The sequence below is a fragment of the Oryctolagus cuniculus genome, chromosome 18, assembly GCF_051225735.1.
Source record: "Oryctolagus cuniculus isolate XC-2025 breed Fujian yellow rabbit chromosome 18, ASM5122573v1, whole genome shotgun sequence".
NCBI lineage: Eukaryota > Metazoa > Chordata > Mammalia > Lagomorpha > Leporidae > Oryctolagus > Oryctolagus cuniculus.
Window position 1 is genome coordinate 24,135,148 of NC_142884.1, and position 20,870 is coordinate 24,156,017.

General features: G+C 64.0%; 1 protein-coding gene across 2 annotated transcripts in view; it reads right to left on the reverse strand.

Moving 5' to 3' along the window:
• Window positions 1-190: 190 nt before the first annotated feature.
• PEPD (peptidase D) overlaps window positions 191-20,870 on the reverse strand; it is a 112,244-nt gene continuing 91,564 nt past the window's right edge. For both annotated transcript variants that reach the window (XM_051846721.3, XM_089319125.1), the window contains 6 exons: window positions 20,664-20,732; window positions 19,460-19,537; window positions 9,945-10,093; window positions 3,960-4,144; window positions 1,015-1,206; window positions 191-695 (listed from right to left, as the gene is read on the reverse strand). In XM_051846721.3, the coding sequence (XP_051702681.1) occupies window positions 558-695; window positions 1,015-1,206; window positions 3,960-4,144; window positions 9,945-10,093; window positions 19,460-19,537; window positions 20,664-20,732 (811 nt within the window). In that variant the 3' untranslated portion in view covers window positions 191-557. The remainder of the gene's footprint in view (window positions 696-1,014; window positions 1,207-3,959; window positions 4,145-9,944; window positions 10,094-19,459; window positions 19,538-20,663; window positions 20,733-20,870) is intronic.

The following is a 20,870-nucleotide window of genomic DNA, read 5'->3' on the forward strand; positions in this document are numbered from 1 at the left end:
GTGACAGAGTGACACTGCAGCCCGGCAGAGACCCCGGGACTCAGAGAGGCTCCTGGAGCAGCCAGGCCGGTCCAAGGCAGAAACAGGTGCAAGGGCCTGTGCCGCCACCACTAGTGCTCGGAGGCCACGGGCCCCGGGTACTTGAGTGCAAAGGGCTGACAGCAAAGACGGCAACATGCACAGAGGACCATGCTGGGATACATTTTATTGCAAATTCCATTCTGCACAGTGATTTTTAAGAGGAAACCCCGGAAAGGCATCTTTCCTGAGAAACGGAGCGCAGACGGCAGCGAGACAGATTTCAGCTGCTACTGCAGAACAGGATGATTATCAGGCAGCACTTACGTCCCCGTCTTGAAGCGAAGTGCCTATCGTCTTGCAGAAGGTTAGTATGAAAGGTTTGCTTGCCCAGGAATCAGCAATCACTATTTGATAGGATCAGATATCCGTGTGGGACATCAGAGCACCATCTCGCCTGCTGGGGGGCTAATCAGCAGGCTCCCCGCCGCGCAGAGCCATGGCCAGGCCCCAGTCCCGCTGGGCATGCCGGGCGGGCTCTACTTGGGGCTAGAGAAGGGGGTAAAGGCCTTGTCTGAGCCTGACATGCAAGCTTCGATTTCCTCCACGGTGCGCGGCACGCAGGTGAGCAGCTCCATGCCCGTGTCAGTCACCGCGACATCCTCCTCGATACGGACCTGGGTCAGACGGACAGAGGCTCGTGACTGGAGCCGGTGAGAGCGCCGACCTGCGTCAGGCTGAGCCCGCTGCTGCCTGGGCGCTCTGAGGGCCCGGGATGGAAGGGGCTGGCCTCCAAGACTGCAGGCCAGCCGCTCATGGCACCTCCTCATCCTGTCCTTGTCAGGGGCACTGGAGTTCCTGGGGAGGCACCTTCCCACTCAGGAGTGCGGCACCTGTCTGGGCCCTTCCCAAGTGAGGAAGTTGTCCTGGGACAAGCAGCTGCAGTGGGGCAGTGGACATGCCAGGGGCAGGAATGCAGAGCCCATGGGCACTCACCCCACCAAACCCGCGGAAGCGCTGCAGGACCTCGCGGTTAAAGAAGCAGGCACGGGCCGGGTCAGCCAGGGCCTCGTCCAGGAGGTGGTCGATGAAGTAGATGCCTGGCTCCACCGTGAGCACCATGCCTGGCGCCAGGTGCCGTGCAGTGCGCAGGCTGCGCAGGCCCGGCTCGTCGATGCGCTCCACGCCCTGTGGAGACAGGACACGCGAGGAGGACCCAACCCACAGCTGCAGGCTGGCCACTGTCTCATCGGGGCTCTCTGACCAAGGCAGGGTCTCCAGCCGAGATTCACTTCTGCTGACCTTTCCCTCTGCCGTGACCCTAGAGTTTGCGTGTCCCTGGCCCTGGACACCCTCAGAATTACCTTCAAGAGCCCAGGGACACCCACCATGTGCATACAGCCAGGACAAGCTGCCAGGGTGGGCCCATGGAGCTGGCTGGGTGTCCGGCTTCCGTCATTCAGGCCCCCCTCCTGGCCAGGGGAAGGGTAGCAGCCAAACCAGGGAGGCCAAAAAAGCTCTTAAGGAGGCTGTGAAGCCTCCGGGGGGGCCGCATCTCCCCTTCCAGGCAGCTCAAGTGGAAACTGGCCCCAAAAGAGCTGGTCCTGGCTCCCCTAGGCCAAGTCCCAGGTCTGCCCTGTGACCATCCAGGAAGAGGGGCTGGAGCTGTCAGCAGGATGGGATGCTGGGTGCACATGCACCTCCCTGTGCCTGGCCTGGAGGAACAGTGGCAGCCACTCCCTGCAGAGACTTTGTTCCTGCCCCCGTGCCCCATCCCTAGCCCCAGTGCACACCCAGCACTGGGCCTGTCCACTCACACACAGGCGAAGTGGGGCCTGGGGCAGGTGGTGCCCAGGACACTGGCAGAAGTATCCTTGCCTTCCTCAGATCCCTGGGGCAACCAGCTGGCCTGTGGCCAGGGCCTCTGAGCGAGTGGGCAGCCAGCGAGCTTTTGGTCAGGATCTGAGCCGGCCCCGCTTGCGGCTCCCCCCAGGAAGCCCAGCTGCTGGAGATGGAGCTGTCATTTCTGACTGTTTGGGGGCCAAGAACATCAGACTTCAATTAGTGGTTCACGTAAGGTAACCAGAACCAGGCTGGCCCAGCCTCCAAGGCAGGGCACAGCAGGGAAGGCTGTCACTGCGATTCTGTTAGGGTGGGGACAGCCGCTGTGACCAGCAGCGAGCAGGCTGGGCCATGAGGGGACACCCAGGCACCGCGAGGCTGGCTGGGTCATGCTCTGGGCACCGAGCCTGCTGCCGTGGCCCCCGGCCCCACAGTACCCTCCTCTGGGCCGCTGACCTGGAGGCTGGGGGATGCTGGGAGGCAGCAGGGTCCTCCTCGGCTGGCGGGGGGCCCTGTCGCAGCTGAGGGTCTGGGGGTCTCTGCTCCAGCATTTTCCTGCTTCTGCCGCCTGAAGCCAGTGCCTGGCCCCTGGCACCACTCCCCTGCCGTATCCCCCAGCGCCTTCCTTTACACCCGAGTGCCTGTCCCCTGCTCTACCCCATGGCTGAGGAAGCCAGGCCTGGTGAAGGCAGAGGCCCAACAAGGTCACGTCTCCTCCAATTGCCCCGCCCTCCCTGGAGGCCCAGGCCGAGCTGCTGCATGGGGCTCGGTGGAGAGGCAAGGGAGACATGCTTCCCTCCAGCCCCTCTTCAGCTGGGGGTTGGGAGGGTGGAAGGACACCCCACCCCGGCTTGGGTAGGGGCAAAGGTCTGGGATCCCCAGCCCACTGACTGCAGCTGCCTCTTCCGAGGGCGGCTTGGGGGTCTACCAAGGACAGGGCACAGGCCTGGGCGTGCCTGGGAGGCCGGCCAAGAAGCAGGAAGGGCTGGGCTGAGCCCAGGCCTCCTGCGCAGGGGCAAGGGTGAGCCCCAGTGGCCCAGGGTGCCCGCCTTGCTGGGAGTACATGGGGCCGGCACCCCAGGGGCCTGTGCCCGCCTCTGCCTCTGGGTAGACGGCTCACAAGGCTTCAACCTTGACTGGGCTCCGAGCAGAGGAGCCCCAGATGTGTCTGTAGGCCTGAAATAAAACAAATGACTTTTATAGGAAAAGCCGTATTTTTCCACAGTGTTTATCTGTCAGAAGAATAGACTCTGAGCACAAAGGGCTGCTTACTGGAAAAGATGAAAACTGGTTGCTGCCAGTTTTCTCTGGTGGAAAAAAAAAAGTGCTCTGGCGACTAATGAATAACGAACCTCGGCTAACAATGTCTGGAAGGCCCTGCTCTTGGCTCCCCGCACACAATGGGACGGGGAGAAATTAGGAAATTAAAACTGATTCTGTTTCTCCAAATTTAACTGTTTACACTTGAGGAAAAAAATAATTGAATAATAATGCTTCTCTTGAGCAATCTCAACACCCCCCCCCAAAAAAAAAAATTCATTCTTGCTGCTTTCAAAATACCCTGTAGCCACCAGGCCAAGCCTGGTCTTGGCTCCCTGGCTGGTGGGCCCCAGGGCGTGCATCGATTGCATAACCAGCCCTGCGCCGTGGGCACCGGGCCAGGCAGCAGGGACAGGCCCACCCCCCCAGAGAGGCCGCAGCCACCTGCCTGTGAGGGCCTCCCTTTGGGTGGTCCTGGGAGGGTTGCTGGCAGGGGTGGGCGGAGAAACCCTGTCTGTGGCCCTCACGAGCCTCCCAGGGGTGCCTGGGCGTGAGGAGGCCGCGGGTGCCAGCCAGGAAGTGGGGTGGGGGTGTGTCTTCATGGAGCCACAGGCTGGAGGACCGGAGGGGTGCAGTGCAGCTCTGAACTGACCATCTACACTCAGCGTCCAGGGTTGCGTGGAGGCAGCCACAGGAGGAATACCCATAGACCCACCCTGCCTCCACGGGGGTCATGCCAGGACCCCGATTCCTGCCCTCCTCCTCTCCCTGTCTCCTGCCCCACCCCTCCCTGGGACAGCCTCCCAGGGCAGGCCACTCCGCCCCCACAGCACACTGACCTCAGGGTAGCCTCCCACGTCGTGCACGTCAATGCCCAGGAAGTGGCCGAGCCCGTGTGGCATGAACACAGCCCCCAGGTGGGCCTGGACCATGGCGTCCACAGAGCCACACAGGATGCCCATGCGGCTCAGCTCCTCCAGGTGGATTCGGTCGGCCAGGCGGTGCATGTCAGGCCACCAGACGCCTGCGGCTCAGAGGGGGAAGGCAGTGAGCCTGGGCTGCACAGGGCGAGGGCTGCGCAGGCTCAGGGGTGGGGGTGGGGATGGTTCCCTCTGAGCTGGGCTTTTCCACACAAAGCTCTGGACCTTGGGACCTCTCTGTCGCTCCCTTCTCATCCCAAGGGCAGGCTCTTGCCATCCACACACACAGGGGCCAGCCCAGGCTTATCCTCCAGCCCATGTCACAGCATCGCCTGGGGCCTGGGCACCAGGAGGCAGAAGGCATGCCCCTCCCCTGCGCGGCCACAGGGCGGCCTCCGTGGGCCCTGGGCCCGAGGCTCTGGCTGAAACGCTGCCTCGGCACTTCAGGCCTGGGCTTTGCTCTTGTGGGGCAAGGGGAAAGCCAGAGGCTGCAGGAGGGGGTGCCCTGCACAACCCCGAGTGGGGCTGACTCACCCTTGCAGGCCCTGTGGGGAGCAAAGGTTTTCGGGGTGAAGGTGGGGCTAACCCAGCCTCACTGCTGGCTAGCAGGGGGTCTGCAGCCCAGCCCAGGCTGCCAATCAAATGAATCTTTGCCCCAGGGTTTCTGGGGCAAAGGTCACTGTGAGAGCCTCCGGAGCACAGTCCTTGGCCCTACCTGGGCCCCTGGGAAGGAGGCGCTTGTGCCATAGGGCACTTGGGGAGGGCTCCCGTCCGCTTCAGCCCCACCTCTGGACTCAGGCCAGTGAAGCCTCCTGTCCTGACCCCACGGGGGCTGAGCGCGGGCCAGGGCCCAGGATTAGCTGGGCCAGGTGGGCGGGGCTCTGGCCAGAGAGGGCAGCCTGCTGGCAAAGGCCCACCCCAGGGGAATGTGGGGGGAAGGGAGAGGCTGCATCCTGAGGGGTCCTGCACCCAGGAGGGCTGGGCAGGAAAGGAGGCCCCCACGGTGGGGCTGCTCCCCGGCAGGGGTCTCGGCCGGCTGGAGGTGAGGGCTTCAGCAGGTGGTGGAGCTGTGGTCTGGCCGGTTCAGCTGGGCTGGGCCTGACCCGTGGTCCAAGGCAGCGGAGAGGCCCAGAGCTCTGCTCGCAAATGCCCCGAGGGAGAGGGGAGAGGGAGCCTCGGGAGTCCAGCTCCCAGCGGCCAGCCCCGTCGCTCCTCCCCACTGCCGGGAGGAGCAGAGTCGGGGTTGCCATTTTGAGTGCCTAAATGACACCTCGGCTGGCCCGGTCAGCACCCCTGAGGGCTGGGAGTGCTCCCTGGTGGCTGGCTTTCCTGTGTGACCTCTCTGAGCCTCGATGGTGCCCGTGCCAGACGTCGCCACGCGGGCCCTAGGAAGCCGGCTGCAGCCTCTGGTATCTACCGGGGCCGAGGGCAGCACCCCCGGACAGCAGCCTCTATCCATCTGTCACTCTGGCTGGCCAGGCCCGGGTTTCACACTTTCCAGTGTCCTGGGGCACAAGTCCAGCCTGTCCCAGTGCCCAGACCGCTCTCCTCCCGTCCCCTCGCCACCCAGCACCCCCCGGAGGCCAGGGCACCTTTCTGTTCCCGAAGCACCTTGCTGGGCTGGCCTTGCCCATGTATGGGGTCTCAGCACAAAAGCCACTGTCTCCCCGAGAGCCTCCCCCAGGGTCCTGCTCACTTCCCTCCTTGTGCCATCGACGGCAAACTGTCCCCTGCACACATCTGCGTGCTTGCTTCTGCACCCCACCCCCAGCCCCGGGAAAAGCAGCTTCCCGAGGGCGGGGCCCGCCAGCCCCCGCCTTGGCAGAGGGAGCTCCAGGTCTGTTCCTGCCGAGGACTCAGCTCCCGGTGGGGCAAGGGCCTCCTCTGGGGCGCCGGCACCTCTACCCCACTCCCCACCCGCATCTCCCCGAGAAGCGCAGCCTTCCAACCCGGCCGGCCTCGGCAGCGGGCTGTGGTCTTGGCCCGGCCCCGGCGAGGGTGGGAATCAGGTATAAATCATGGTCCGTGGGGGCCCCTCCTGGGGCCGGCCCGGCGCCTGCCCGGACGTGCAGGCCCAGGCGGCCCCGCGGCGCCTCTGGTCGTCCCGGCCTGCGCGCCCTCAGGGAAGGCCTTGCACACAGCTCTCTTGGCCGGCAGTGGGGAGTTTCTGCCTGTGTGTGGTTAGGGTTGTGACAGTGATTAAACCTCCAGCAACTTGGCCCCAGCGTCTGGCCCGGATGGTGGTTACGACACCCGGGGCCGGGGCGGGGCCCCTGAAGTGTGTGAAGGTTACTGTCTATGGGCTGGGCATAAGCGTGGGGGCCTCCCTGCCGGCCCAGGCCCCGCCCACCCCAGAGCCCCCTGATCCAAGCCAGTCACACCCATGGCCCCACGCCTGCCCGTACCCGGGACGCCACAGCAGGAGTCACCGGCACAGCCCAGCAGCCAGCACCAACGCTTGTCTTGGCTCCCCCCGAAACATCTCCTGGACCCGGCCCCTCACTTCGGCCAGGGCCCTGCTGTCTCCTCTTGTCCACTGTCGCCTGCATCTGCTTGGACACCTCCGTCACCTCTTTAGTCCACGGGGCACACTGGCTCTTCCTGGGCCAGGACAGAGCCCAGGTCCCTCAGCCATTCCTGGCTGGGGCAGCCAGATCTGGCCAAGGGGCCTGAGAGCTACCCTGGTGCTTCCTGCTAGTGGTCCCCTTAGGTAGGACTCCCCCCCACCCCACCCCACCCCCTCCTGTGGGCCCTCTCTGGCCCTTCCTGTGCAGCCAGAGCTCCACCACCCCAGCACAGCCCAGCATACGGGCACAGCTGGGGCCCTGGTTATGGCCTCTGGGCCCTGAGAGGGTGGGGCCTGAGTCCTACTCTGTGCCTGGCGTGGGCAGGGGTGGTAGCCCCAACCTCCCTTGTAGCTCTCGGGGGCCCAGGACCCACATGTGCTCCCCACCCGATTTGTGTTCAGACCCAGGGTGGCCAGGGTAGCCTCTGGGTCAGTGCCCACTGCATGCCTCATGAAACCCTCAGGCTCAGAGGTCCAAGGCCCCAGGGTGAGTGCAGGGCGGCCAGGGTCTTGGCAGGTCCTCTGTGCCCACCTGGCCGCCCCCAGGCAGGGCCCTCTCCTGCTGGGCCTGGGGCTCATGGCATCCATCACAGCTTCGAGGCTTCCTGCCCGGAGCGTGACAGCCCCGGGGGGCTCCCAGCCGGAGCCAAGCCTGGAAGGCAGTGGAGGGCCCCACGTGCTGCTGTCCTCAGCGCCACTTCCAGACAAAGAGCTCACTTCATTTGCGGACAGTGGCCCTGGGGGGAAGGAGGCTGTGTGAGCCAGACCCTGGGGGTGCCGGAGAGAAGGCTAGGGGCTTGGGTCCCAGGGCAGGCCCCGTGGGCTGCAGCGAGCTGCCTGGCAAACAGAGCTGGCACAGGGCTGAGGCCCTGCGTGGGGGGGTCCCCGGTCTGTTCCCAGGAGCTCGGAGACCCGCTCGCCCTGCACCAGGGCAAGGGGCAGCATCTGCCCAAGCCGAGCAAGCCTGGCCGCCCCGGGCTCACTCAAGGTCCCCATGGAAGCAGACTGCCCGGTGGGGGTGGGGCAGGGGGTGGTACACAGAGCAGGGAGGGCCCACAGCCAGTAGCAGGGATGGACACGGAGCCCCCATCAAAGACAGCCCTGCCTGTCCTGGCCCCTGCTGCAGAGGGGCTCAGGGCTGGGAGGACACATGGTCCCTGCATCTCTGCCCGCCCCCCAGCATCCTGTGTCATCTCTAAGGAGGAGGCCTGATGGGAAGTCCAGCTACTTGACCACTGCCCATTCAGGAGGTGGCAAAGCTGGCCAAGGGGCCCCTGACCGCAGGTCCCCAGGAGACACGCGGGCGTCCCTCTCTACCTGCACAGGGGCACAACCCGCAGCTTTGTGCTCCTCCCTTGCCCATTCTGGGGGCGGGGGCGCTCCCTGCCACTGGAGCCGCTCCTCTGGCTTCCTCTGGGAGTCCTCTCTCCCCCTCAAAAGTGGCCAGGACCTGAGGCTGGGGCCAGAGCCGGGAGTGAGGTGCAGTGCACACAACTACAGGAGTTATGCATGGAAGCATCACTCATGTGGCCTGTGACACGGACGGTGGTAAGAGCGGACTCCAGAGGCACAGAAGGGAGGGGCCGCATAGAGGCGGGCGTTGGCAGGTTAGCAAGGAGGGTGCTGGGAAGTGGGAGGCGGGGCTGCAAGAGGTGTGGGTGCTTGCAGGCAGCAGGGACCAGGAGCTGGGAGGACAGGGGCAGCCTGTGGCTGTGGCCAGCTCAGACACCTGGCTTGAGTCACTCCTCCTCCACAGCAACCCCTCCCCCCTTCAGCCATCCCAGGCACCCAGCGACACAGGGCGGCAGCTTGCCCCGACTCAGAAGCCACAGAGACCTTGGATCCCCCCAGCCATGCAATCTTCCAGGTGCTCCCGGTCTGCTGCGCCCCCCACCCCGCTGAGAGGCAGTGAGGACGGCTCCTCCTCTGGCCCCAGGATGGGGTACAAGGTCTGCGTTCCTCAGATCCCCAGGGGGCTATCCGCCAGGAGCCGGGTGTATTCTGATCATTAATTTCTGCCTCTCCTCTGGGCATCGTTGTGGGATTTCCTGCTCGTCTTTATTTACTCTTCCCCGGAAGGTCACGGGAAGCAGCCCAGCAGTCTCACTGAGGTATTTGTCTTGGCCCAGGGGCTGAACCCACAAACCAGGGGCTTTTCCACTGGGATGCGGCAGGGGGCTGACCTGGCCATGGCCTCCGGGATGCGATGGGGGAGGTGACCTGCCCCCATCAGCACAGCAGCCCCATGTGACCCCGATGGAGTCCGACTCTTCCCCGGGGAACCCTCACCGTCCAGTCTTGCAGTTCGGGCTAAGGGTGCTGCTGGGGCCTCGGCTGCACGCCCTCCACAAGGGATCCTCCAGACCCGTGCACAGGTTACCCTGTGCAGCCCAGCCCGGAGGCAGGCCTTGGGGGGGGGGGCCTGCCTCGCAGTCTGCAGGGCCCAGCTCAGCGGCCAAGCCAGAGGCGATGTGGCTGCCCCAGTAATCAGCATTTCCAGGCAGCCCGCACAGGACAGGGGACCAGGTGGGTGCTGGCTCTTCTCAGTGCAACACGGGGTCCTGGGGACTGGCCTGTGGGCTCAGACTAAGTGTGAGTGGGGGCGCTGGGCCGGCTGCAGGTGCCACCAGCAGGCCTCCCTGCGGCCGGGGCTTGGCTGTCCCATGTGAGCAGGCGGCCTGGAGCTCCCAGGGGGAGATGACATATTTTTTTCAATACCCACCTCCCCCTCGGTGGCCCAGCCCTCCTGCCCCGCCTCCAGACGATCCCCAGCCTTGGGGTGTGTGTTGAGCCTCACTGTAAAGATGCCCATGTCCCACATCTGCAGAGAACCTGGGTTCAATTCCCAGCTCCAGGACTTGGGTCCCCACTACCGACATGGGAGACCCCAACTGAGTTCTGGCTCCCGGCTCTGGGTGGGTGGGGAAGAAGCCAGTGGGTGGCAGCTGCTTGTCTACCCCCTCCCCACCTCTCAAATACATGAAGTGTACAGTTCTCTAACTGTGGCCTGCTGACAGGCCAGCCCCCTCGACATGCTCCCACACCGACCTCCAGTCATGGCGTCCGTGCACAGGTGCCTCGGGGTCCTGGCCCCCTCACGGGCAGGGGACACAGGTGGGATGATCTTGGGCCGAGCTCCCCGACCCTTGGCTGTCCCTGCCTGGTGGCCGGTCCCCTTCCTAAGAGTGACCCTGGGGACCTGGTGACATCAGCAGTCTTGCTGGCCAAGCAGGGGTTGGGGCGGCAGATTTAAGTCACGGAGGGCAGGACCTGCTTCCTGCAGGCTCCGGCCACACAGCTGCCCTTCCTCCCCTCCTGGCCCCACCCCCTGCCCTCACCTGGTTTCATGGCACTCATCACGGCGCGGCAGCTGCGCAGCACGGCCTCGTAAACCGCCTTCTGGTCTGGGGTGAACTTGCCATTGGCGGGAAACGAGCAGGTGATGTCAGAAGCGAAGCAGTAATACTCGCCACCCATGTCGAACAGGCTGCAGAGAGAGGCAGGCGTGGGGCTGGCGGGCCTCGGGGGCCCCGCTGTCCCCCTAACCCTAGGCCCTGGGTGCAGCAGGGTGCTGAGGTCACCCCATCTCTGGGTGTGACCATGGGGGTGGGGGCCGCCCTCCAAGGCCTCACTTGGCAAATGGGGAGACAGACACGTCCCAAGCCCCTGGCCAACACAGAAGTATCCCAAGACCCTCCTGCGTCCTGCACAGGCTGAGGCTCATGGGAGAGAGAGGGAGAGGCCAGCCAGGGGCCTACGGACAGGCGTGATGGACGCACTGGCACTGCCCAGCAGAGCAGCTGCACCGCCAGCCATCCCTGCTTCTGGCAGTGTTGGGGTGCGACCTCGGTAGGCGGCAACTGCTGCCTGAGGGGAGGGCCAGGAGGGGGTGCCAGAGGACAGCCTGGGCCCAGCAGGGCTTTCCAGGCGCCCTGTCTGCCAGTGCTGCCATCCTACACCCCCAGGTGGCAGAGAGGGGGCCAGCAGGGCGCTGATGGGGTGTAGCACAGGAGATGCAGGAGGGAAGGAGAGGCCAGGGACCCAGGAGCTCTGAGCCAGCAGAGGCGGGTGGGGGCGGAGGTGAGGACAGCAGGGCAGGTAGCTGAGTCAGGACAGTGGCTGAGCCTGCCCCCAGGCGCCCCGGGAGGGGCCCCTGTGCTGTCTTCTGTGCTCAAGGGCAGATCAGAGCCCTGGCTATGCACCCTCAGGACGTGTGAGGGCTGCTGGGTCCAGGCCTGGCTTCCAGGAGGCAGCCCCCTGGGAGGGGTCACCCAAGTAGGCCAGGGTGGGACCAGGTACATAGGAGGAGCACCCCCTGCCCCTCTCACCCAGTGCACTAGCCCCTCAGACTTGGAGCTGGGACCCACGGAGCCCTCACCTGCTCATGGTCATGGTCAGGTCTCAACCCAGGCCTAGGGTCCTGCCGCGGCTGTGGGGGGTGGGAAGTTGGGGGAGGGCTAGGGATGTGGGGAGCCGCCCTCTTGGACCTGCAGGGGCTGGGCCTCGCTCGGAGTCTGGCTCTGTGCTGGGCTGCCCGTGGGGGTCCGTGCGCAGCTGCACAGAGCCTGCCAGAGCTGGGCCCAGGGGCACAGCCGCGGCTTCCTCCGCGAGGGCCTCTCACCCAGATCCAGCTCGCGGGTAACCACAACCGCTCAAACATTCCAGAAGCCGCCTGTGTGCTTGCCTGGAGGGGCAGGGGGCGGGGGGGGGGGGGCGCTATTCCAAGGGGCAGAGCAGGGCGTGGGACAAGGAGTCCGGCCTGCCTGACAGCACAAGCTGCCCTCACAGAAACAGATCTCTAAAGGGAAACCCTGACAGCTCAGGGTCCCGGGACCTTCGCTGGAATCCAAAGTCCCCAGCAGGGCGCTTTTTAATCTCTGGTCTCTTCTGATTGCAAAACACCATAAACAGTGCACAGTGCAGACAGCACCTGATAACCCCTCAGGTGATCCCCAGCGGGTGGGGGCCGCCTGCCCGCCCGCCCGCCCGCGGCACGGGGGGCCAGGGTGCAGGCTCTGCGGGACCCCAGCTGAAGCAGGGGGTGACCCACCCCAGTTGTGCTCCGAGGATGACACAGGGAGGCCCTGGCGGCCACACCCTGCATCTGCTCCCTGGGAGGCCCCGGCTGCATGGTGGGGGTGGGGCCAGCAGCTGCAGCGGCGGCTTACTTCCGCATGGCGCCCGCTCCCCAGGCTGGGCCAGGAGGGTGGGGCCCATCTGAGCGCCACACTGTGGGGGAGATAGAGGCGGGGGTGGGGGCGTCCACTCCGAGCCCAGGGATGAGCCCTCCTGCTCTCATGCTGGCCCTCAGTCCTCAGAGCCTCAGTTTTTCCATCCCTAAAATGGCCACAGGGTGTGCATTCGGCTTAGTGGCTGAGAGGCCGGCTAAGACCCCTGCATCCGGTACTGCAGTGCCTGGCTCTAGCTCCAGCTCCTGACTCCAGCTTCCTGCCAGGGCGACCCCGGGAGGCAGCCACGATGGCTCAGGGGGCTGGCTTCCTGTCACCCATGTGGGAGACCTGGAGTGAGCTCCCAGCTACATCCTGGCTCTGGCCTCAGTCCAGCCTTGGCCGTCACGGGCCAAATGAAGGAAGGGATGGGATCTCTCTCTCTCTCAAACGAAGAACTCCAAGTTTAACACAATAAACAAAATAAAACGGGGATGTTACCCCGCATGGGTCTAAGTCCCCATGGGGCCATCAGGCAGGCGGCAGTGGCAGTGGGGAGTGGATCCGCGTGGGGCCGCAGCCCAGCTCTGCCCAGGGAACACAGAGCATTTTCACTTGGGCTCCACAGAGTCGAGAGAGGAAGACGGTTTGTGGTTTGCTGGTTTAGAACATCCAAGAATGGCCTGGGCAGGCGGGCCAGAGCCAGGAGTGCAGGGAACCCAGACTCCTGGGAGGGGCCATACGGGGGCGGGGGTGACCTGGAGCAGAGTGACCCCTCTCAGGGCAGAAAGGTCTACTGCATGGTGCTGATCTAAAAGGGAAAAAAAATTAAAAAATAAAACCCAGAAATTGAACTACCTAAAAAACCAGGAAGCTCACAGGAACGCAATGAATGCTGGAATTATCTAAAACAGCGCACGCAAGCCCAGAGCGCGTGGGATGGCGGGCGCCCGCGTTTGCTCAGCTGGCTGGGCTGTGTCTTCCAGATTCTAGAAGCCCTCAACTGTGTTTCTTAATGTCTTCAGATCACCCGCTTTCTGGAGAAGGAAGTGTACACCCAGCCGGCCAGCGCCAGGCTGCCCAGCGGTGCCCGGGCACCGGGCTGAGGTCTATTTTCGCGTTCTCACTTCCCTATCTTTTTCTGTCTTTGTGTGTGTGTGTGTTTTGTTAAATCCCCCTCAGAGCTTCTGCACGCAGAAGCGCTGCCGACTCAAGCTGCTCTGGAATCCAGGGAGCGAAGCCATGCCCTGTATAAATCATCCCTGGCCGCCCCCTCGGGGTCCGCTCCGTGCGGGCTGACGACGGCCCATTCGCTCATACTTGGCGCCGTCCGGAAGGCAGGATCCCTCCTTCCTGGCTGCCTGGGGACACCCACCAGGGACACGAGCATCTCTGGCCGAGTGAATCTGTGTGATAATCTGAGACATCTGGGGACACAGGATGCATCCCAAGCAACACGCTGGCGCCGCCAACCCTCCCATGTGTCCCTGTGGCTCTGCTGCTGGCGAGGGGACAGGCTCTGTCTTCCTCTGCCTCTTCCTGGGCTGCTCAGGCCCGGGCCACCTGCCACCACAGGCCCACCCAGAGCCTCCCTGGGCCTCCTACAGGCCCGGCCAGCCCTTGGGTGGAAGGCCTTCTGGGGACACGCTGCCATGTCTACACGGGGCCAATCGGTACGGGGTTTGTGGCCTCGTTTTAACCCTCTGGGTGGTGGCACGGCTCCTCTCAAAGTGCAGGCAGGTTGGCGGGAGACTGCAGACCCCAATGTGCATCCGCCCCAGTGCGTGTCCCAGGCCAGGCCAGGGGATTTCTGAACAGCGGGAACTCTCGCTTCCCTCCAGACCTCAGCGTGAGACACAAAGGCAGGCACACGGCTGCTTCTCTGCTCAGCGGCCGCAGCGCCGCCCCTGTAGAGCAGGCCAGGGCGCTGGCCCCCCTGGTGCACAGCCGGCTGCCTGTCCCGGCCAGGTCTTCCTACAGCGCCAGCTCCAGGTGTGGCCGGCAGGGGCAAAGGCCATCGCTTGCAGGTCCCCCAGCACCGCGGGCTGAACCACCAAGCCGACCCCTCCCCACGAGCTTCTCGGGCCGGCACCTCTGCCCCACTCAATCCTGCCAGGAGACAGCGGCTCCTGGGAGTGGGGGACTGGCAGACAGGAGGTGCCGTGCGAGCAGCCACTCCAGCAGCAGCTCTGGGTCCCCAGGTCCCAGAGTGATGGTCCCTGGTGCACATGGCGACAATGCAGCCCTGTGCTGCGGGCCTCCCATGTGCCTGGTGACAACGGCTCTCCCACTTCCTGGACGATAGGGAAGAGACAGGGGGCCGCTGAGAACCCCAGAAGCCGCCGTGGCACCTTGCCTGGGAGGTGGTGGGACCCGCCGCCCCCGCCCAGGGCCAGTGGCCAAGGCTGCCCCCCCTCCCCCCAGCACAGTGGCCAAGGCCAAGGCTCAGGGCAGCAGCCCCCAGGGGGAGGGCAGCGGGCGGGGGAGGGAGCAGAGTCACGCGCACGGCACATGCTTCTGTCTACTGTTTTGGCCACGAGAGCCTCATGATGTCTGAGCACCCAGGCTGCCTGGCCTAGAGCTTTTCCAACTGTGGGCTCTGACGCCAGCTGAGTGGGTGCAGCCCCGGGCATCCAGACACACAGAAGCACGTGGCAGGGGCGCCTGGGCAGTCAGGGTGTGTCCACCCGAGTGAGGACCCGTGTTCCCACCTGAGACGTGGAAGCCCACAGCTAGCCAGTCTGGACGGATGGCCTGCCGGGCTCCTACCCCAGGACATGTCCTGGAGACCACAAGGGGCTCAAGATAGGGCTGCTTGGGGGCTGTCAGGAGGGGGAAACTGAAAGGTCGTGAGGTCAAGGGCAACAGGGAGCAGGCCCTGAGGGGCACTTGTACTTCACAGCACCCCCGGCATGGGGATCAGAAGTCACCCTGCCCCCTGCAGCTGGGGAAGGACCCCCAGGCATAGACCCACCCCAGTGGGGGCCGGGCTGTGCTGACTCAGAACAAGTCAACCATCACTGTGGGGCCAGTGATGCCGAGGGGGCCCTGAGGTCCTGGGAGATGGGCACCCCAGCCTGCAGGGCGCGCGGGGGCGGGGGAGGCTGTGCTAGAGACAGAAGTGCAGAGGAGGGCGCTGGTGGCACCCTGGCTCGGGAATGCAGCACAGGCAGCAGGAGTGGGGGCATGTGGTAGCCACGGCTTGGGGTGGCTCCAAGTGACCCCCCGGATGGAACCATTAGCCAAGTCGGGTTTTGGTGGCCAGGGCTTGGGGCTGGTCATTACCAGGGCAGGAAGCCAAAAAAGGCTCTAGGAAGGGAAGGTGGGGGAGAGAGGACCCTGGAAAGCTGCTGAGCGTGGAACCAGTCAGGCCCCCCTCTTCCCTAGGTGAGCCAGCCACACAGCTCTCGTGCCCAGGGGCCACGCCGGGATGAGGCTGGGCCCACAGGTCCTAAGACAACAGGTCCTGAGACAACACTGCCCTCTTCTGGCCAGTGCTGAAAGACACACCAGCCACACTGTATAGCTGGGTTCACAGAGGCCCAGCACCCTTGGTTCTGGCTCTAGAAGGTTCTGAGAGGGGCCACTGTCCCCCCCCCCCCCCACTGCCACCTGGTCTGGCAGGAGGAGGCAGGTAGGAAGGATGTCGCAGCTGCTTTCCAAACCAGAGCCCACGGCAGGCACGCCCTGGACCTCTCCCTGCCTCTGCTACTGTGGACAGCCTGCCTAGGGACCCTGGGAGTCCAGCACAGTCCTGCTTCCGAGGGGATGTGGTGCCTCTGGCCAGAGCCCAGGCTGGCTGTGGGGGAATGGGGCGGTGTACCACCAGAGTAGGGTGGCAAGTCAGTGGGGAGGGTTCTTTTGGGGCCTCCCACTTAGGAAGGGCCCCAGTGACCTACGATGAGGATTCATTGGCAAGTGTGCACCCAGTAGTCCTCTTGAGAAGGGGTGCCTTGGGGCCAGCACTGTGGTGGTGCAGCAGGTTAAGTCACTGCCTGTGACACCCGCATCCCATATGCACACTGGTCTGAGTCCCAGCTGCTCCGCTTCTCATCTAGCTGCCTGCTAACGCATGTGGGAAAAGCAGCAGAAGATGGCCCAAGTGCTTGAGCCCCTGCCACCACATGGGAGACACAGATGGAGCTCAGGTTCCTGACTTTGGCTGGCCCAGCCCCAGCCATTGTGGTCATTTTGAGGAGTAAATCAATGGATAGAACGTCCCTCTCTCTCTGTATCTCTTTCAATTTTGAAAGTCAGGACTACAGAGAGAGAGCCTCCACCTGCTGGTTCACTCCCCAGATGGCCGCAAGGGCCAGGGCTGGCCAGGCTGGAAGCCAGGAGTTTCTTTTGAGTCTGCAGGAACACAAGCACGTGGGCTACTTCTGCTGCTTTTCCCAGGCGCACTAGAGGCAGCTGGACACTGGCTTTACCTGCTCTGCCACAACACCGTCCCCTAAAACAAAAGTTAAAAACGTAAGTTTTTTGGGGGGGCTGGTACTATGGCATAGTAGGTTAATCCTCCGCCTGCAGCACTGGCCTCCCATATGGGCGCCAGTTCTAGTCCTCTTCCAATCCAGCTCTCTGCTGTGGCCTGGGAAAGCAGTAGAAGATGGCCCAAGTCCTTAGGCCCCTGCACCCGCATAGGAGACCAGGAAGAAGCACCTGGCTCCTGACTTTGGATCGGCAAAGCTCCGGCCATTGCGGCCATTTAGAGAGTGAACCAGTGGATGGAAGACCTCTCCCTCTGTCTCTCCCTCTCACTGTAACTCTACCTCTGAAATAAATAAATAAAATCTTTTTTTAAAAAAAAAGAAAAATATGTATTTTTTTCCAATAAAAGGTGTTCCTGCTGGTTTTATAAAGGAAAACGAAAACAGCCCCTGGCTCCTCTGAACAGTGACCAATGGGGCTCCCGCGGAATCCCAGGGGCAGTGGGAAAGGGGTTGCATGGCCCCAGGAGGCCTCCGGGCCCCCGAACACTGAGCCAGGGGAGGGCCCCAGGGAGTGAAACCACACCAAAGCCCCAGTCCTCCTTGCCCTGGAAGCCTCGCCGAGCAGGTGGGGCAGGCTGGAGCCCTAAGAAATGGGCGCTGGGCGTGGGGCTCGGCTCATGAGCTTGCCCGGAGCAGGAGCCCTCCAGGCCACGATGGCAGCTGAAGGTGGCCCCTGCAAAAGGAAGCCCTCCCCGGCACACGTGTTGCACAGGACAACGACGAGGCTGAGACAGAACGGACAGGGCATGCGACTCGGGCGCTCACTCCCGCCGGGACTGGGGCTCCCTCCTGCTGCACTGCATTGTTCCATACTCAGCACTTTGCACTTCTGACCCCCTCCCTCCTCCCAGTCTCCAGAGCTGGGTGCTGCATTGCTCCATCTCAGCCAGGGGGGCTTGATGCAGGGACCCCCTGAGCTCCCTGAGTGTGCATGTCCCGGGGGGGGGTTGCCCACATTGGGAAGTACGAAGAGACAGATGGGGCAGGCACCCGCTTCCTGCAGGAGGGGCTGGCTTCTCCCCACACGGCCCCACGGCTGGATGTGGAATAGCGCTGGGGCGTTCACCCATGCACCCGGTGTGACACTGCCTGCCACACGTATGCTGCTCTGGGAGGCACTCCGCCTCGGGGAAACCCTGCATTTTGCTCCTATTTGGGTTTCATACCTTATGATGAAGCATTGTGGCTTTTATGTTGGGATAACAGAGTGATTTATTATTTACCGAACGCGGTAGGCACTCGGCAGATCAATTTCAATAAAACAATGGATTATAAATGCCGCCAGCAATCTGGCAGTAGCAGTAATCAACAAAACATGTTGTTCTAAATGCCGCATAATAAATTGACTATAATAAACTCATAATTATTCTACTGGCTACATTTCAAAGTTAGCACCGGGAAAACAAAATCACCAATTTGTGCTTGGCACGCACACCCTGGGCGAGATCTCCCAGACCACTCCTGTCTCTGCAGCTGCACCTGGAGACACAGGTGCCACACAGGGCCCAGGAGGGCCGTGGGGACAGTGCACGGAGCTCTGCTGGGCCCTAGGAGAAGCAGCCATGTGCTATGGGGTCATGGACACAGCGGCTGTGGTGTGGGGCCTCCCCCTGGCCAGAGCTGCTCTGGGACACTGGGAGCCGCTGGTGTGGCTGGGGCACTGCTTTCTACCTGGGACTCGGTTCCTAGGACCTGCCCCGCCCCCGCTCCCGCTGCCCGCCCAGCCAGACTGGGCTCTAGGGTCAAAAGGCATTAGGAAGAGTTTCAGGAGGTCAGAGTCCCTGGACACAGCAGGTGGGCCGCCCCCTCGCACCCTCTTGCTCTCTTCTCCAGCTGAGCCAGCCAACACCTTCCCAGCTCCTGCTGGCAGCACACCTGGGTGTCTCTCTGCCCACACGCCAGGGAAGAGGCACCCACCTGGTGGGGATCAGGATGGACGCTGGGTGAGGAAACAGTGGAGAGGTGCTAGGGGCAGATCCCTGCAAGGCCGCTGCACACGCCCCCTGGTGGCCGCCTGAGCCCACTGCTCACAGCCCTGCACAGCAGGCGGCTGCATGCAACCCAGGGTAGGGGGGCGGGAGGCTGTGGCCATATCCAATCTACCTTGGGCCTCACCCTCTGCCTGCTTCTACCCCTGGGAGAAGCGCCAGCCCCTGGAGAGAGCACCTTGGTGCTCAATTTGTGCCCCTTATCCATCCTCAGCGGTGAGTGTCCAAGGGCACTGAGCTCAGAGCAGGGGGCGAGGGGCTCTGACTTGTCTGGACCGCTGGGCTGGGCTCCTGCCAACAACGGCCATGGTCAGAGCGTCCCAGCCAGCGACAGACCCTGGGACAGAAGCCGCTGTGGCCAGTCACAGCACACCTGAGGCCCGTGGTAGGGGGCACCCGGCATGGAGTGGGTTCCCACATGTGCTGGGCAGTGACGGCTCAGAGCGTAGCATCTGTCCCAGCCGCTGCGAGTCTGCAAGGAAACTCACGTCCCTGGGTGGCTGTGGGCTGGGGACTCCCGGCGGGCAGGGCTGAGGCCGCCTGGGTGAGACCAGGTCTGGGCAGGGGGCAGCCATCACGTCGCCAGAACTCCAGCAGGGGAAGCAAGTGCATGAGCAGGGCTGAAGAGGAAGCCGACAGCCCAGCGGGGGGCGGGGAAGCTGTGGCACTGAGCCAGCCTTGCTCAGCAACAGGTGCAGTGACGCCAAAGATCTGGGTGCAGCAGGGCTCCCTGTCTGTCGTGAGCACACCGCCCAGAGGCCAAGGCAGGGCAGCCCCGGGTGGCCAAGCCCCAGGACCCAGCACCGCGAGGCTCTCTGGACAGTGAGGGGACAGGCAGGCAGCACTGAGGGACTGTGAGGAGGGGCCCATACCCTCCCTGCGAGGCCCCAGAGCAGTGGCCCAGCATGCTCTGCCCTCCACACCCCGGGGCCCAGGAGCAGGCCTGCAACTCCTCCACTGGGGCAGAGGCCATCAGAGGGGTGGCGGGCGTGGGACTGCCCACGTGGCCGAGAAGGCATGGTGCAGGCTGTCAGCCCCAGCACAGAGTCTGCGCTGAGCACAGGCCCAGAGACCTCGCCGTGGCTGGCCCTCTTAGGCCACGGACTGCGAGGCCCCTGGGTGACCCTGATGCTGAGCCCAACCTTGGCCTGGCTGTTCCCACACAGAGGCAGGGCTGGGGTGTGCCGGGGCCAGCCTCACTTACCACATGTCTCCATCTTGGATGGTGCGGTCGTTGGGGGCCCCGGCGTGTCCGTAGTGCAGCACGGCAGAGTTCTCACCACTGCAAAGAGCAGGGAGGTGCTCAGGCACCCAGCCTCACCCAGCAGGCCCGGGGCCGGCTCCCCGGCCCCTGCCCCACGGGCAGCACCACCTTCCAGCAGAGGCCCGGGGTGGAGGGGACAGGGAACAGGGTCGTCTGCCTCCCCTGGTGCCACTCAGCTGGCGCCGGCCCCTCGGCGGACAGCGGCACTGTCTGTCACCTTGCCAGCCGTGAGCGCCACCCGGGCAGCTGCCGAATGGGGTCCGGCTGTGGGCAGGGCCACGGGAAAGACAGCGAGCAGCTCATGGGCCAGGAGGAAGGACCCGAGGGAGCTGTCCACTCCTGGTGGCTCAAGGGAGAGGGGCTCGGGGAAGGGCCCACCCTGGGGTCTGGGCCATGGCTAGGGGACAGGCAGGCAGCGGCCTCTAACACCTCTGCCCGAGACAGCTTCATGGATGAGCGATGCCTTTAAGAAAGAAAAAAACAATTTTTAAGTCTGTCCGAGGGAAAGAAAAAGCCCCACCTGGGTGTAATATTTATGGCCCTGTTCGGGAGTCTCAGGAATCATAAAAGTAGAAATAATGATTTTTCTCTCTATCTACCAAAGGAGAACATTTCCAAGGACTGGGATGTTCACATGTTTTATTCATGCCGAGGCTGTGCGCGCCAACAGAGCCGCTCAGCTCCATCCTGGCTGGGCAGGGGCCAGACCCCAGGGCAGAGTGGTGCAGGGGTGAGCTGGGGAGACGAGGGGGGTCATGCACGGCTGGGACGTGCCCTGCGGCAGGCACCTGCAGTGACACACACGGCCACACGGTGGGGCACGTCCAGAGACCCACGAGTTGCCCCCATGTTCATGGCTGAGTGGGTGTGCCCGTGTAGAAGGGCGAGGCCCCAGAGAGGTAGCCCCCCTGCGCTCAGCCCCCTTACTGCAGCCGGCTAGCGGGGAGGAGGGGGCACGACGGCTCCCCTGTGGTGGGCGGGCTGGGCTCCCTCCTTTGCCTGGTGGGCAGAGGCAGCCCGGGCCCAGAGCCTTAGGAGAGAAGACTGGTGTCAGAGCACGGGCTGCGGGCGCTGGTGCCCGTGCTGGCATGTGGGCTCCCGCACTTCTCCCCAGCCTCCTCCCGGCCAGCCAGGAGGCACTTACCTGCCGCAGATGCAGGTGTAGGAGCTGTGACGCATGCCGCCCCGGGAGTAGCAGTAGTGCTCGAAGAGGCTGTGGGGGAGAGAGAGAGAGAGGTGTCAGGGCGGAGTCCCTGCAGGGGGCGCAGTCCCACCCAGGCACACCTCCGCACACCTCCCCACCCCCACCCCTCGCAAACCCTCAGTCCCTGCCTCCCTCTGCTGCGGACCC